At 28.5% G+C, this 16,223-nt stretch overlaps 1 protein-coding gene across 1 annotated transcript; it reads left to right on the forward strand.

Annotated features, from left to right (window-relative positions):
- The first annotated feature begins 5,254 nt into the window (after nucleotides 1–5,254).
- Nucleotides 5,255–15,974, forward strand: LOC132924465 (uncharacterized). The gene is made up of 3 exons (XM_060988799.1): nucleotides 5,255–5,418; nucleotides 13,739–13,905; nucleotides 15,241–15,974. The coding sequence occupies exons 2-3, from the start codon at nucleotides 13,758–13,760 to the stop codon at nucleotides 15,588–15,590; spliced, it is 498 nt and encodes a 165-aa protein (XP_060844782.1). The 5' UTR covers nucleotides 5,255–5,418; nucleotides 13,739–13,757; the 3' UTR covers nucleotides 15,591–15,974.
- The last annotated feature ends 249 nt before the right edge of the window (nucleotides 15,975–16,223 follow it).

Genomic DNA, 16,223 nt, shown 5'->3' on the forward strand with positions numbered 1-16,223 from the left:
ATTAATTATATTATTAAAATATTTAAAACTAATTAAACTAAACGTGAACTTAAACCTAAACCTAAATTATCTACGTTACGTGTTTGTAAGACGGAGACAATAAATTCGAGTGTGTCTTCAATTACTGTTCTTAATCAACATACTTGATAATTAAATATTAAATAGATTTTCAATATACTTATATAATTCCAGATGCAGATTTTAAAGCTAACAATCATAAATACTACTTATAGTATAGAGCTATAGAGGGATGGAGTATATAAGGTATATACTATATATTTTCATTGGTTACTTATTTGAACTTTGTAAAAATTATTTTTTCATAATCTAAAAATAATATGTTAATTTCTAAAAAATGTAAATATTTCTTTAATAAATTCTAAAAAAACTAAAAGAAAAATCTTTTTTAATTTAAAATCGTATCTTGCAATAATCTAAAATACAAATTGGTTTATTTTAAATAATAGATTTAGTGTACCTATCCCATTGGATAAACATTGGAACCATCAAAACATTTGCTAATGCAACACTCTAAACAGTTAGTCTTCTGTATTATGATTATTGACATAGTGATAGTTGATGACCTGTGAAGGCTCGCGGTAATGTGTAGTCTAACATAAGGCGTACAGTACAAAAAAAATACATAATTTAGTTTTTTTGGCTTTATGGAATATGATGTATCAGTACCCTTCGAGTTATGATATTAATACAGCTAGCATTCAAAAAGTTCCAAAAGTTTGAATTCGTCACTTTTAAAATAACACGATATCTGCAGCTAAAGGAGAAAGTAGACGCATAATATACATTTCAATACGAGAAATCATTTATTTATATGTATTTGTACATATAGGTACCTATCACATATGCGGTGTATCGATCCAAATAACCTTTCGTTTTATGGTAGGTACTTTTTTTGGTTTGTATGTACGTACCTATTAATATTAGGATTGGTCACGTTTATTACGAGCAATAAGGAGCATTATATTTAATTACCTACCTAACATTTTATAATCGTGCAGCTCTCTAGACCCGTCGTGAAACAACTTTTGACTTAAACAGATATATGCACAATATAGCTACAAGTATATATTATATAGGTACATATGTACATAACAGCACTGCTCCGTAGATACGAAAGATCGCGACCGGAAGGTCCGATAATAATGCAGCACACGTGGTTGTGAATAAATCATTCGACCGGGTATATTATAATATTATAACGACTTTAGGACTGGGCAACATAACACTCAGCAACCGGTTCACTAAATTATATAGCCAACGAGTTGCAGTTTATAATATTATGGTAGTGACTAGTGCATTTTATAGACACAATTCGATGCGATAATCCATAAGACAATATCTGTGCCTAAAAATTCTTAAATATACCTACTGAAATAATATTTATCAAGTATAGAAATAACAGAATTATTCGTGTAATATAATTGCAATCCATTAATATAAAATTGAGTTCTTACATTTTTTTAAATATTATCATTAAATCTCATGGTGCATCATTTGTCCATCATTATGTTGCCGTACTGAGCACAATATTGAGATCAAGCCAGCTAGTGTATAATATCAAACAACAGCTGCAGAGTAAAAAGCGTAGGGTAAGCAAACGTTCCTGGTAATAACAATTTACGGCCGAATATTAAAATCAATCATGATAATGTTTTTTATATAATATTGTTTATTAATTTATTTTAATGTTTCTATTTCTTACGTGTTTATTCACCTAACCCATATTGTTCTATTGAACTATTATAGATATAGTCAGAAAAAAATAGAAAAATATTTGTGAAGGGGAGCTGAAGCCCCCATAATGATTTATTAACCAGTAGGCAGTATTCCTCAGAAGTTTTCATATTCTACATCCGTCTACTGAACAATATTGAAAACATAAGAAAAAGATATTTTTTGTATACTCCATTTATGATTTATTTATGCATTATACATTTATACATAATGTGTATTATCTTTGGAAAGGGATCGAGCGAACTAAAACGACTATAGTTTGAGGAAAATGTATTGATCAACGACAGCAGCATGCTATGTAGTATTATTATTTATTAAAATAGTTAAACAAAAACTTATAATGTTTAATGAATTTCGTCAAAATTAAACTTTAAATGTTTATAAAAAAATATTGCAACTATGTATTTTTGATATTTTTTTAATTGGTAAACTATCAAATTATGAAAATTTTTTTACTTTTTTAAGCTTTATGGCCTAACATAAATACATAATTGTTTTATCGATATTTATAGAAAAAAAAATTAAAAATTTTTCAAATTTTTAGTGTCTATAAATAGTTCAAAAAGTATAAAAATATTTTACCATTTACATAGAAAATTCTAACACAAACATTCAATGAAAATTTCAAGTATCTAAGTTTATTCAATTTTGAATTAAACAAAAAAAATATTGATTTTGATTGGTTACTAATTTGCCGTAAAAATTTTCATTTTTCCATATTTATTTTTAATTATTTATTGGTTATTTTTAACCCACAAATTAACGACTGGATTCAATTTGCTACCAGAAATCACTTCTTAAGTTGAAAATCAAAGCACCGTTATTTCCCAATGAGACGACGACAGGAAGAAAAAAAATACTCATACCATTGAAAATCAATACAAATCACTCCGTTCAGAATCTACAATAATCGTAATATTTTTAAAAATTTCATTAAGTATTTCTAGTTCAAGGGTTAAATTTGATGTACCTATGTTATTTACATAAGCATTACGAATAGATACATAATATATGAGATTTTTATTTTGTCATATAATCCATAACGACCATAAAAGTAATAGTAATATTGAACTAATATAAACTATAAATTATAATCAACGCACTTTTGACTGTACTTAATTCTGTTAATAATATTATCTGTAATGGAATAAACGATACGTACACCTAGCGAAAACGTGTGAAAACAAAATCGTAAACCTAGAACGGTTTTTTTTTTCTATTACCACCGAAAATATTGTAGGAAATTATTTAGATTAACCACGAGCTGTAAAAAAATTACAACAAACAATGATGCGGATTAAGTACATTCTGGGTCATTTGTACAATATAGATTGTTCAATAACCATGCCATATTTATAGTTGTTACTACTACATAAAATAATTGGGAATAAATCATTGTCTCCAAGGTCGTTATTGGACATTTTTTCTCGGTTCATACCACAACTGGAAAATATGATAATTAATAATTCCATTGAAAACGAAATAATGACAAAAGTCTATCCGAGCATAATATAACAATAATATCTATGACAAATAATTGGGTAAAAAAAGTTTCTGTACGGTTTAGAAATAAACAAGTAAGGTACCTAGTACGCTGAAACGCTAAAAAAAATATATTATATAATATTGTAAAACATTTATTATTATTTAATTTTTGTAACAGTGCTATACTATTATTGTTATGATTATCGCCAATGATAGAATATTTTATCCTTATTTTATTAGTGTACCCATGTATTACAAAAGTGGGCATTAATTATAATACCATTAATAACTTAGGTAAGTATCTACTAGATAGTTATTATTATTATTTTATTTTTTAACTTTACTAGTTTAAGTGACTTTATTGTAAATTGTAATTCATTTAAAAAAATAATACGCTAAGATGAAATTACATTTATACTTAAAATATCCATAACCGTGGTTAAAATATTAAAAATTAATTAAATATTTTTAGTTTAATGACGCAATTTTATTTCTTATAAATATTTTATTGAAAATAAAAATAATAATAATAATAAATATTTTTCTTGATTTAATAATTTAGTAGAGATAAACATGTAAATATTTTATTGTCTAAACACCATATAATATTAATTAGGATGGATATTAAACAAGACAGTTGATTGTTATTTAAAAAATTAAAAATTACATAATTAATATTTAAAGCACAGGTACATTAGAAATAATAATAAATAATTAGGGTTAAATATATGTATATCTATATATATTTAATTGATTTATAAATTTGACTTTACTTTATTTAATAATTCAATATATTTATTTCCATTAATTTGCATAGTTATACATGGTGTACATTAAAATGTATAATATATATAGGACAAGGTATCTATATAATATAAATGCTGTGTATATGTATATAAGTGTAAAAATACAATGTACAAAAAAAAAATGAAATAAATAAAAATATTACACGGCAATACTGCAATAGAACAATATCTTTACATTTCATTGAAAAGTCTATACGTAATACATAATAATAATATTATAATTCATAATTTAAACAAGCAGCTCCAGCCAACTGGAATTGATATACTAATGAATAATTCATGAATACGCGTAGAAAACGCAATGGTAGCTACAACTAGTTGGCACAATGATGAGAAAAATATAATAAGAAAAACACACGAATGTACAAATAGGTGATAGCCGATATGTATACATGACAAAATTAGGTGGAACGCAAATACAAATACAATATTGTGTATTAAAATTACTTACTAATAACCACATACTATATCAAATTAATAAAAATGTATGCAAAACAAAATACTATCAATAAAAACTCTTCAAAAAAATAACAAACAATAAATACGTTGTTAACTATCTTGGGCGAATAAAAAAGTTAAATTTACCATGAAGCGTAAGTATGATTCTTCCAAAAAAAATTGCTACGAAGACTAAAGTTATTTAACTTTGATTTATAGAATTAAAATGTTTAATAATATACGAGTAATACTCAGTGGTATGGTAAACTTACTTAATACAAAACAAATTAGTGAGTTGTATGCATATCAATAAAAATTAATAAGAGTGTTTGTCTGTAGGACCTGATAAAATTATAAAATAATCATTTCGCTTTGCCTGTAATAAAAATATCGTTTACAACGTTACTATAACCAAACTTAAAACTACGAATTTGAAGTTAGCCCTATATATAAAGGTTTAATAAGTTATTCTATACTAAATGATACATATGCAAACTGCAATTATATTAATGTATATACATTGATCTGCGTGTATTTGCGAGTAAGTATTTTCGTAATTTCTATGAAAAATAAAATAATATTTTATGTTCATAAAACTCGACGTGAAGTCTCAAAGTTCCCCACCGCGACCGATCTCTAGAAATGATAATAATACCTAATAATAATAATGCACTGCGAAGGCGGCCTCTTCCGCCGCCGCGATTTCGACTGTCCCCACCACCACCACCCCGCCACCTGAATGTACCTATATAAAACAATCAGACCGGGTCTTGAGGTGGTTCATTTAAAACAGCACTAACCGCTGCACACCATACCTGTTACATACAGATATCATTTGAAGCTGTTCCGCCCGGTCAACACCGCCGGACTCGACTTACGCATATAAATATATAGCTCCGCTATATAACTCGGCAACAGACACCTTCTCGTCAACGTAAGTATATAATAATTAGTGTATACTGTACCTACTATTAAAGCTATTTTAATAATTATTGTTTATTAACGTTAGTAAAATATAAATTTGAAATTTTTACTACCATTGATATCACATATTATTATATTATAACACTCATATAAATCGTCCAGATGTGTAGAACATGGTTTCGTCTATCTAATCGACTTCGATATGATATTTTCTGCGCATAAATTCAACAATAAAATTATATTAGATATATAAACATGAATAAACTCTATCCCATAATCTATAACTTATGGTATAATCATCAACCCTTCTCGCAAGGAAATTATTGTAATATTATACCATTATATATATTTAAAAAGAAATAGTTTTTCCGGATATTTGGGAGGTAAATGTAGCGATTAACATATAATAAGCTGTGAATTATATTGGTAATAATTTTACAATAAATCTGTGGATTTTTGAAAACAAAAACGCATCTTTAGCTTTACTTATGAGTCGCTGTATTTGAAATACTCGAGATTTTCATGCGATAATGATATAGTAAAAGTTACTTTTATTATAGGCGTGCTTTATATATTTTTCTTGAAATGCGTTGTCAGCCACGATTAAACCCAACATATGTATTACACTTTTATATTATTATTATAATGCTTTACGATTTAGAATTGTTAGTACTTTAATTTATAACATTATTATACCTACCTTCTATTTATCTCAATGATTGTAAATCCATAAAGCCAATATGATGTTTGCCGATAGCATACATTAATCAATTTTTAGCAGCTGATCGTAAACATTTTATTGTATAAAAATTTGTTTAGAAAATTGGAATTTTTATTTTTTTGATGCTTTAATGTGCGTAATATTAAGATAGAGAAATCGTAAATATTTAATTCAGAATATTATGTGATGTGAGGTATGTCATATTATACTCTAGTCAACACTAATATTACCTTTTAATTTCAATTATAATTTCGGATACAATTAATATAATCACTCGTCCGATATAATAAAATTAATTGATTTAAACATAGGCACCTTGACGTATTTGTAGTGCCAGCATTTCGCTATTAACAATGACAAATATTTGTTATCAGTTATATCTTTTTCCCGAAAATGATTGAATTGTACCTCTATAATGTTATAGACTATTAAACTCATATTTTATTTTATTTATTGTCTGCAATTTAAAAAAAAAACAGTCGAATACTCATATAAAATCATTTATGTATTTTTCAATTAAGCTAAACCATAATATCTATTTTTATAAGAACATTATCATATTATGTAATTTATATTTTAACGATATGATAGGTACCTATATCTTATTATAATTTATAACTTACCCAAGAAAAACAAAAGTATAAAATAACGGATTAATATTGTACATATTATAATTTATAATAATATTATACTTTTCAAACTTGTCAGACGTTGTTTAGAATACTCGTATTATAATGATTACCGTTTTTTTTTTTTGTAAAATATTTATTTACCTATGAGGTGATTATAATGATAATTATCCGATGTTAAACAAAATGTACAAGGTTTTATTTTTATTATTAATTGACTTATAATAATGTATTTATTGCATTAACCTAATTGAAATAGTTAGCATTCAATTTTTAAATTATATCCTGATTGAGAATAAAGGAACATTAAAATATCATTAATCAACAGTAAGCAGCAGGGCGTTTTACAAACAAATAACAATAATGATTACCGCAGGTGATTACTTTGAAGGTGATACCTACTGATTATCATGTACTTGTTAATTGTTATTATTTAAGTATATTTCATAACGATTCAATTCAAATCAACGTTTTCGAAATTTCATACAAATAAACTATGTCTGCGCGACTGCTGCAGTAGGTACCTTTATTGAAACACTTTTTTTTAATCTTTACGCAATAATAATTTTTTTCAAATAGATTATTTTTACTTGATGATACGGTGTAACGCCGTATGTTTACTGTAGTTATTTATTTAAGACTAATATAATTATGTAGTTAAATAAAATTAATTTGGTTTAATTTTTTAATGGAAAATATTATCTATAATTAGAATAATTTTAAAGTTAGAATAAGTCTAAATAATATTAATATATGAATCGATAATTGGATTTCGACGTTTCTCTGCTACTGCTTATGTATCTTTTATATTCTAATATTTTGTTAATTGTTATATTGCTCTTGACCTCTTACTGGTGGATTTGATGGAATAGGCAAAGAGTTTGGCCTAAGTTACACATTTCATCTATATCTTAAAATGACAATGTATGTAACATAATTGTAGTCGTAACAACGATTGCGATTCGCAATAACTTTATTTATTTTACATAGGTTATAGATAAATACATAATTTAATTATTAATTTAAAGTCCATTTATATTCTAGTTATTCTACAATGGCCCTGTAATTGTTAGATATACGCCTGCTGAATTCATAACAATAGATAGTATGCAGATAAATAGGTATAATTTACCTATATTCGGAGGTACAGCCAACTAATGGTAATAAACACTAATAGGGCATAATTAGTGAACCACTTGTTCGATATTTAATTCACCTACGAACAAAACGCTTTTCAGGAAAACACTTTCTATTTTAATTCAAAATAAATAGCGCCTTTGCTTCGGTAGAAATCTCAATATAGACAGTTGTATGAAAATTAAAAATTATTTATTCTTTAGACAGTGGGATGAAGTATTGACTAACAACAATAAAAATAGTCTTACACTTTTACTATAATTATCATAAGTGTTAATAAGTCAGTGGTATGCCTATATTCAAGAGAAAAATAAATATATTTGGGCAATTCAAAGTTGATAAATTGTTGTTATTATTATAAATTAATATTTTTTCACTTTTATTTAATCTTGTTCTATGTTCTCTCTTAATATGACCTAATGTCAATACGTCACACGTACCAAATTGACAAGCCAAATGGTTATGTTTTCGAGATTTTCGTTTCATTATGCGTTTACTGTCGGGGGTGTTAAAACGATCGGAAAACCTCCAACCATCGACTGCATCGTTGTATAATGTATCAAAATAAAGTATATAAATGGTAAAAACCTTATACAACCACTGATCTATCTATTCATCTTCAACTCAAATGTTTTTTTAATACGCCGGCCATAAATCATGTCATAATAAAATAACAAATGATAATAATGAAAATATTACGTATAATAATGGCCGTGAAAACTGAAAATCGAAATCGGTGGTTTCGGCTGAGTGCCGGAGACCGGACACGTGCGCTAATTACCTGTAAATCATAATACGTAACGAAGACGACATCGCGTGCGACGATGAGTAATAATAATAATCAGTCGACGAAACAACAATGAGTGGCGAGACGATGACGTATTTCGCAATAATCACGGCATACATAGGATTTGGACCAAGGTTCAACGCGCGTTTTTATGTGTATAATATACCACAGTATACTCGATACGGTTTCCGACTTCGACCGGATTCACAGCTACGTCGTCATGTCATGTCCCTTGTGTCGTATTCTGATTAACCATTTTAATCGTGGTATCATTGGTATCATTCACTAATGACTAATTACGATCTACTGTGGTTGGACCGAGCTCAACTTTTGAACACAACACGATAGACGACGTAGCTGTGAATCCAACTTTACCTTTAAATTTACCATCGCGTTGACGATTATTTTTATTGTATTATACTCGTATATTAATTATACATCAAATTATCATTCGCAATTTGGTATTAGAACGCGCGCAAATCGTACCAACCGTAAATAAAACGATTAATGGAACCGGAAACTGTTCCGATTCTTGAGCCCGGGTTTAGAAAGAGAAACCGGACACGGTTTTCTGCGGATTTTCTAGTTAATGTCGTTTGGACCGCATCTCAAGGGGCGAGAAGAACGAAATGAATAACAATGAAATCAAAATTACAAAAACCGTTCGTCGCCACGGCCCGCCGACGATGCAAACTGATCGACTGCGACCCCGAGGATTCGTCCTCGATAACACATCTGTCCCTGTATAATATATCATAATCATGTCATAATGCAGAAATTCTCCAGAACATTTTTGCAAGTCATCATCGAATATTTGTATAGACTACTACAATAAATAATACCTAATTAAAATATTATTTTATACTCACTCGTTTTAGGCTTACGCCTACAATGTAAATACATATACCTACTATATTGTCTATTATATATTGTATACATAATATGTGCACGATAGTAGAGTATTACATATTTACAACAGTTGTTGTTGTTATTATTATTTGTTATAATGTAGTCTGAAAGGTCCTATCAGCAAGTGATAATTCAACGAATACCGTATGGCGCACGAAGGGGTCGCATACAATACATGGTATCTATAAGATATTATGCTTGTTTTTAAATTTTATCCAAATTGCCCAAAAAATAATGTCGATGTCAAGTATACTATGCAGATTTTATGTGGGAAGATAATTTTTAAAATCAATAATAATTTTTAATTTATGCTATTTTTATGTCTTAATATTTATCATATCAATTGATGGCGTATTGGGATTGAGATAATGTTTAAGTCAAAAATAATATGCAATAAACTCTAATAAAACTGTAGCCTATTATAATCGTCAAATTAATTGCATTTTTGGTAGTTCCTACTGCCCGTCAAAATAAGGCAGTAATATTATATTATATAATATCTATTTCATATACTAATATATGTTTATACAGCGTGCGAAGGAATACTCAATATACTATAGGTCGATTCATTACGGCACGTTGGTCATCATCACAGACTTGTCGATATAAAGTTGACCTTTCTAATTTAACGCATATCCGTTGTTGGGATCGAGACACAATCATTTTAGACAACTATTATATGAACCATGAAACGTGATAATATTATAGAGCAGGCCCGGCAAAACGGATTCATCGATCCGATGAAGTATAATATCATTATATATACTTTAATCAGTCAGCACCTACTCATTATACAATAAAATATATTATAATAAGCTATAAAGGTTATTGTATCCGAGATTATTCGCGATAACGAATCGATATGTTTCAAAAAGGTGGCGCAAATATTGTGATCCTCTCTGATTCTCTCACACGTATTTAAAAATATACTTCACGAGGTTTTTCTGTATTAACTGTACATAAATACTTATATTATAAAGAAGATACAAAACCATTTTAATCATATTATATGATATGTACAAGTAGTATAGTGAAAAATACACTCGAAGCGGATATTGAAGATAAATGGACCCTCTCTACAGCAAACTGCAATCTAAAATCTAAATCACACCTACGGGCAAAACAGAAGTACCGGCCTGACTGCCTACCTATCCATAAACGTATGTCAAGAATCATACATAAACAATGTTGTACCTGTTATTATATAGTTTATGCCATTAGTTTAGCCGCGTCGAAACGAGTGTGAAACCAGAACGGTAGGTGTATTATACATGGTCGGGCGGAAAACGATTTTGTTCAAGTCGATTTCGTAACATCGGAGATGTTAAAAACATGACAATAAACTTGGTTTATACCTACCAATACGGGAAAAAATCAATTTGTCTATAACTCGCTACAGCAGAAAGAGAGGACGATCAGTGAACCGCAGAAATACGGCAACGCGAGCGAGCGAGTTCGAAACAGACGATAATTTCACTAATTTAAATGTGAAACTGAAACCTTGAAGGAAGTTGCATAATACAGTTAGTCCTTGAAAGTGGACGTGATTCGATTTTATCTCCTGGAAGTGAAAGCGTTGTGCACACATGCATTCGAATATATTAAGTATATATGTGTGTACAGGCCCACGCGCGTGCATACATATATTATACAAATAAATGGTATAATATATTTATAGTATTAAACCGATCTGTTTTGGTAAATCGAGTTATTTTAATAGGAACCGATTGATTAGCGTAACCCAGTATCAAGAGGCACTAAAATATAAATATAAGTAGTTATTTACCCAGATGTGGGTTCGCTAGTATTGACTAGGTAGTAAGATAGGTAGTTTTTTATTATTAATAAGTATTTAAACTGTACAATGTATGTAATATGTATAATAGTAATATACTTTTTAAATGAACCGGTGATTGATAAAATTGTATTTGGTGCTTAATATTTCATAGAAAATGTAAATTCAATATAGGTACCTACATATGATATGGATAAAAATATAAAATGCAACAACTCACTACAAAACGATAATTTTCGAACAAACGCTCTTGGACAGATATCATTCAAGACAATATTGCATAGAGATTTGTACCTAATAAACACAGATCGAAGCGAAATAACCGTATTTTACGGGCTTAACAACTCAGACCTGGATCGTTTACATACACACATGAAATACTAATATTATTATTATTATTGTACCTATACTTCGGTATATTGTTATAACCTTTCACTGCATTATTACGCGAATAATAGTAATAATATATAAATATTAATGATGGGAAAGTAATCGTTCATTACTGCAAAATATATTATACTTAATATCGACGCTGTATATTCCGCGAATCGTCGGATGACACTTGCGCGCATATATTTAATAACATAGGTAGCCACTAGCCAGGAACTAGGTAAGAAATATAAAGTATAACATATACACGCTAAACACATATAAATATATGTATTCTACTACTATGATCGTTAGTCCTATAATAAGTTTTATATTTTAACGCATTCGATCAATTTCACCAAATGCTATTTATAATAATTTATTATATCAAAAAACGAACGTGACGTATTGGGTATAGATTAAAATTTAGGGTAAGCAGAATTTCGATTGTTAACGGTCAGAATTTTCCATCTACTTAACAAATACAGTAAATAGTGAAAAGTAATCAATATGACATTTAAAATTTATATCTATATTAACGGACTACCTATTTAGGTATTATTGTCGATTTCAAACTTCTAAATTATCATTTTCGAACCATTCAGACGCTCAAACTTAAATATACAAACTACATCATAATATGTCTCTGCAGTATAATCATTAAGTTCAAGGCTGGACATTAACTAGTTTAAATGTTTAAAGTTTTTGTTTCTCATACAACTTCTGACTTAACCAATTACTTTTTACTACAATGTAAGCTTAACGAGTTGTTTTAAAACATGACTAAGTTACTTGAGTAAAAATGTGTATTACCTAGGTATATATATTTCAGTTGAATAAAATATCATTGCGCTGAGTTTCTAAAAAATTAAAATTATTTAATTATTTTTCTTGTAGTTTTACTGTGGTGAATAAAATTATATTATCAGCTTTGGTTACTATAATATTTTTGTTATTTATTTGTTCTTATAGATATTACTTACAATATGATAAAAGTTCAAATATATTTTAATACAATTGTTATGTTAAAAAAAGCAATATACCTACTTCAATCAGTTCAAACTTTTAAATTGCTTATTTCTTCAACAAAAACTATTTAAATAAGTTGATTTTTTTTCTTATCTATTGATAGAATCTTATTATGAATTTAATATTTATTGTCTGAAAATTAAAAGTTATATTGAGTTAACGAAACCTTCCTTGTATAATTTTCGGAAGTCTCAGCAGTCAACTTATATTCTAAGACCAATAAGACCATGGTCCGGACCGTAGGAGTCGTAGGATCGACTCTTCCTGCTCTATAATAGGGGCAGTAATAAATGAATAACAAGAAATAACTGAAATAGGTATACATAATGTTTATTGCAATTATTATTCTTCTTAACATTATTGGTTGGAAATAATATTGACAACAAATATGTATATTGTTAACTCTTCAATCTTTATATTTGTATTCATCATAATATCCAATCACGATTTTTGATTTCTATTCTTACACCCATCTAATTGAATATGAATGTTTTATATAGCCATACCTATAGTCTAAAGCTATTCCACTAGCTACTAATTCAATTCATGTTCACGACATTTTGGTGTGACTATTAGATTTCTCTCAATAACTAATTTAATTTCAAATACTTAGAATACGAATACTGGCTACCGCGTAGGTATTTCTCATGTAGTATGTGTGACTTGTGTGCAACATGCATAATGCATATAGTAATAATTAGTGTCATCATCCACAAAAAGTTAATATTTTAAACGTTAGAAAATCTTAACATTTATATATTCTACTAATTTACTAGTAATCGAAAATGCAAAATATTTAGGTATATCATATTTAAAAATATATGTTTAATTTAATATTTTATATTAGTAGATTTTTTTTACCTCTGACAATGAAATTAAAAAAAAAATATTCTAGAATTGTTGTCACAAAATATTACAAGAAAAAAAGTGGAAATAAATATTTATTCTTTTCAGTATTGCCCATCGAAACAAAATGGAATTCAGACTGAGCGTTTTGGCAGTAGTGTTAGGAGTGGCTGCGATTGTACTTGCAGCTGACGAAAAATCATCGACACCTGCACCGGAAGCCGAAGGATCGATCAGGATTTACCGCAGGCTAATACCAGCAGATGTCTTAAGAGGTTCGTTAAAGTATTTTAAATCCATCGGATTAAATGCATTTAGCCTTAACTCCTAAATCCTAATAGATAACGTTTATGGAGAATCAATCACACTGTTTGGAATGTAATATAATTAATTTAGAATAGGCTATTTGTTTAAGATGAATTTAATAGCTGCACAGCAACTATCCAAATTCAACACCTTATATGATATTAATCGTTTAACCTTGTCCCACGCATAGTTATTAATTTTTTTTTTATCTATTTTCGTATAATCTATACATTTGATTAATGCATCACTTCACCGCGGTATTTTCTCCATGTTTGGTTGTTACTAAACTATTGCCAGTTTAGTAGATACACAGTTCAACGTGAAGGTTCGTTTGTCCATAAAACAATAACAGCGGTACGGCCTTAATCGAACAGAAGTGTAACCGCTTTCCATTAATAGTAAATCATATTTTGATACGGGTTCAATTATTCGCAAATCAAAATAGAAATCTCAAGAACATTGATGTTTTTAATTGTAGCTGATTATAATAATAGACACTGCATCTGATATAGAATTATAATAGCATACTAAAACGAATAAGATAAAATTATAAGGACATATTATACAATTAGTATATCAATCTGTTGGTAGGTCGTAGCTGATAATTAATAATTATCATTAATGCTATAGTAGTGGGTGTTACTCTTTTCATTCAAACTGTACCCTTCCCTTTTTGATTAGTACAATTTTCTTTAAAATAAACAAATATAACAACTGAACTTGACAATTTTTATACTTAATTTCCGATCACACTAGTCGAATAAAGTTAATATAGTCATATAATACCTATATTATAATAATTAGGTATTATGATAGTAAAATATGCCTTTATGAATATATCGAAAATTAAGATTAAGTTTTATTTTTATAATTATACGATATTTATTTGGTAAAGTTGTATGAAAATCTAATAAAATAATTTGCAATAAAATGTTTTAATGTAATACCTTAGTCAAATTAAAAACTAATTTTTATTTGACAAAGTTTACTATTTTTATAGTCTTCAAAGTAAGTTTAATTTATTTTATAGTTGGTGTTTTGGAAATAAAGATAACTCAGAGTTGTTACTTGTTTGATATAATATTAAATTAAAAATAGCCAAGTCCAGTTGTTATAATTGTAAATCTTCACAAAAATTGTACTGGCCGAAAAAGGAACTGTGAGTTTTGAACGAATACCTAATGTTAAGGTAGACTGACAACTTTATTGAACCTTGCAATTGAAACATTATTGTTTTCCATCATTGTAAATAACATTACCTATACATAATGATAATTATTTAATACGTGTATCTTCCCTTACAGATTTTCCCGGACTGTGTTTCGCATCGACTAAATGCGCCACCGTGGAGCCAGGACACACATGGGAGTTATCACCATTCTGCGGCCGTTCCACTTGCGTACAAGGCGAGGGCACCGACAGACTGTTAGAGTTGGTAGAAGACTGCGGTCCATACCCCAAGTCCAACCCAAAGTGCAAACTATCTGAAAAGACCAACAAGACAGCCAGTTTCCCTGACTGCTGTCCTGTGTTCGACTGCGAGCCTGGTGTTAAGCTCGAATATCCCGAGCTTACTGTAGTTGAGAACTCGGAATCACCCGATGGCGGCGCTGACAGTACCACCACCACATCCACGGAAAAACCCAAAAATTGATGACGAGGGAAATGTGAAATATCCATTAATCCTCAACCCCTACACCCCCTCGCACTACAGTCATCATCCCCGCAACATCGCCCCGCACACTTCTCATTATTATTAATATTACCTACCTATATTTTTTTTTATTTTTTTTTTTATTTTTTTAACACGACTCACTGTATACGAAATGTTTTAAAAAAAAATCTGTTGTACAATTTGTATATTTATATATATATATACATACGTGTATCTATAAAACATATACACATATTACTAGATTAAAATGTCAATAATGTCATAATAATGATGATATATATTATGATTATACTTTTGATAAAGTTCCCTATTAATTAATTACTAGTGTATAATCGTGAAAAAAAAATCTAAGTTTTTAATTAATCAATGTTTTTTATTACCTACTATCTACTAATATTACACCTGTCACCTATATTATAACACAAAAATAATCATAGTATAAAACCTTGTATATATATATATATATATATATTGGATATATGATTGGTGGATTGGAACACTTAGAAAGTTAGAAACCAATTATTCTATTATTGTTACATTGGCACAATATTCAACCCTAGTTTAACTATCAGCTGGATATTTGTGTTTTTGACGACGAAGTGTTTCATATAA

This window comes from Rhopalosiphum padi, chromosome 3 (genome assembly GCF_020882245.1).
Source record: "Rhopalosiphum padi isolate XX-2018 chromosome 3, ASM2088224v1, whole genome shotgun sequence".
Lineage (NCBI taxonomy): Eukaryota > Metazoa > Arthropoda > Insecta > Hemiptera > Aphididae > Rhopalosiphum > Rhopalosiphum padi.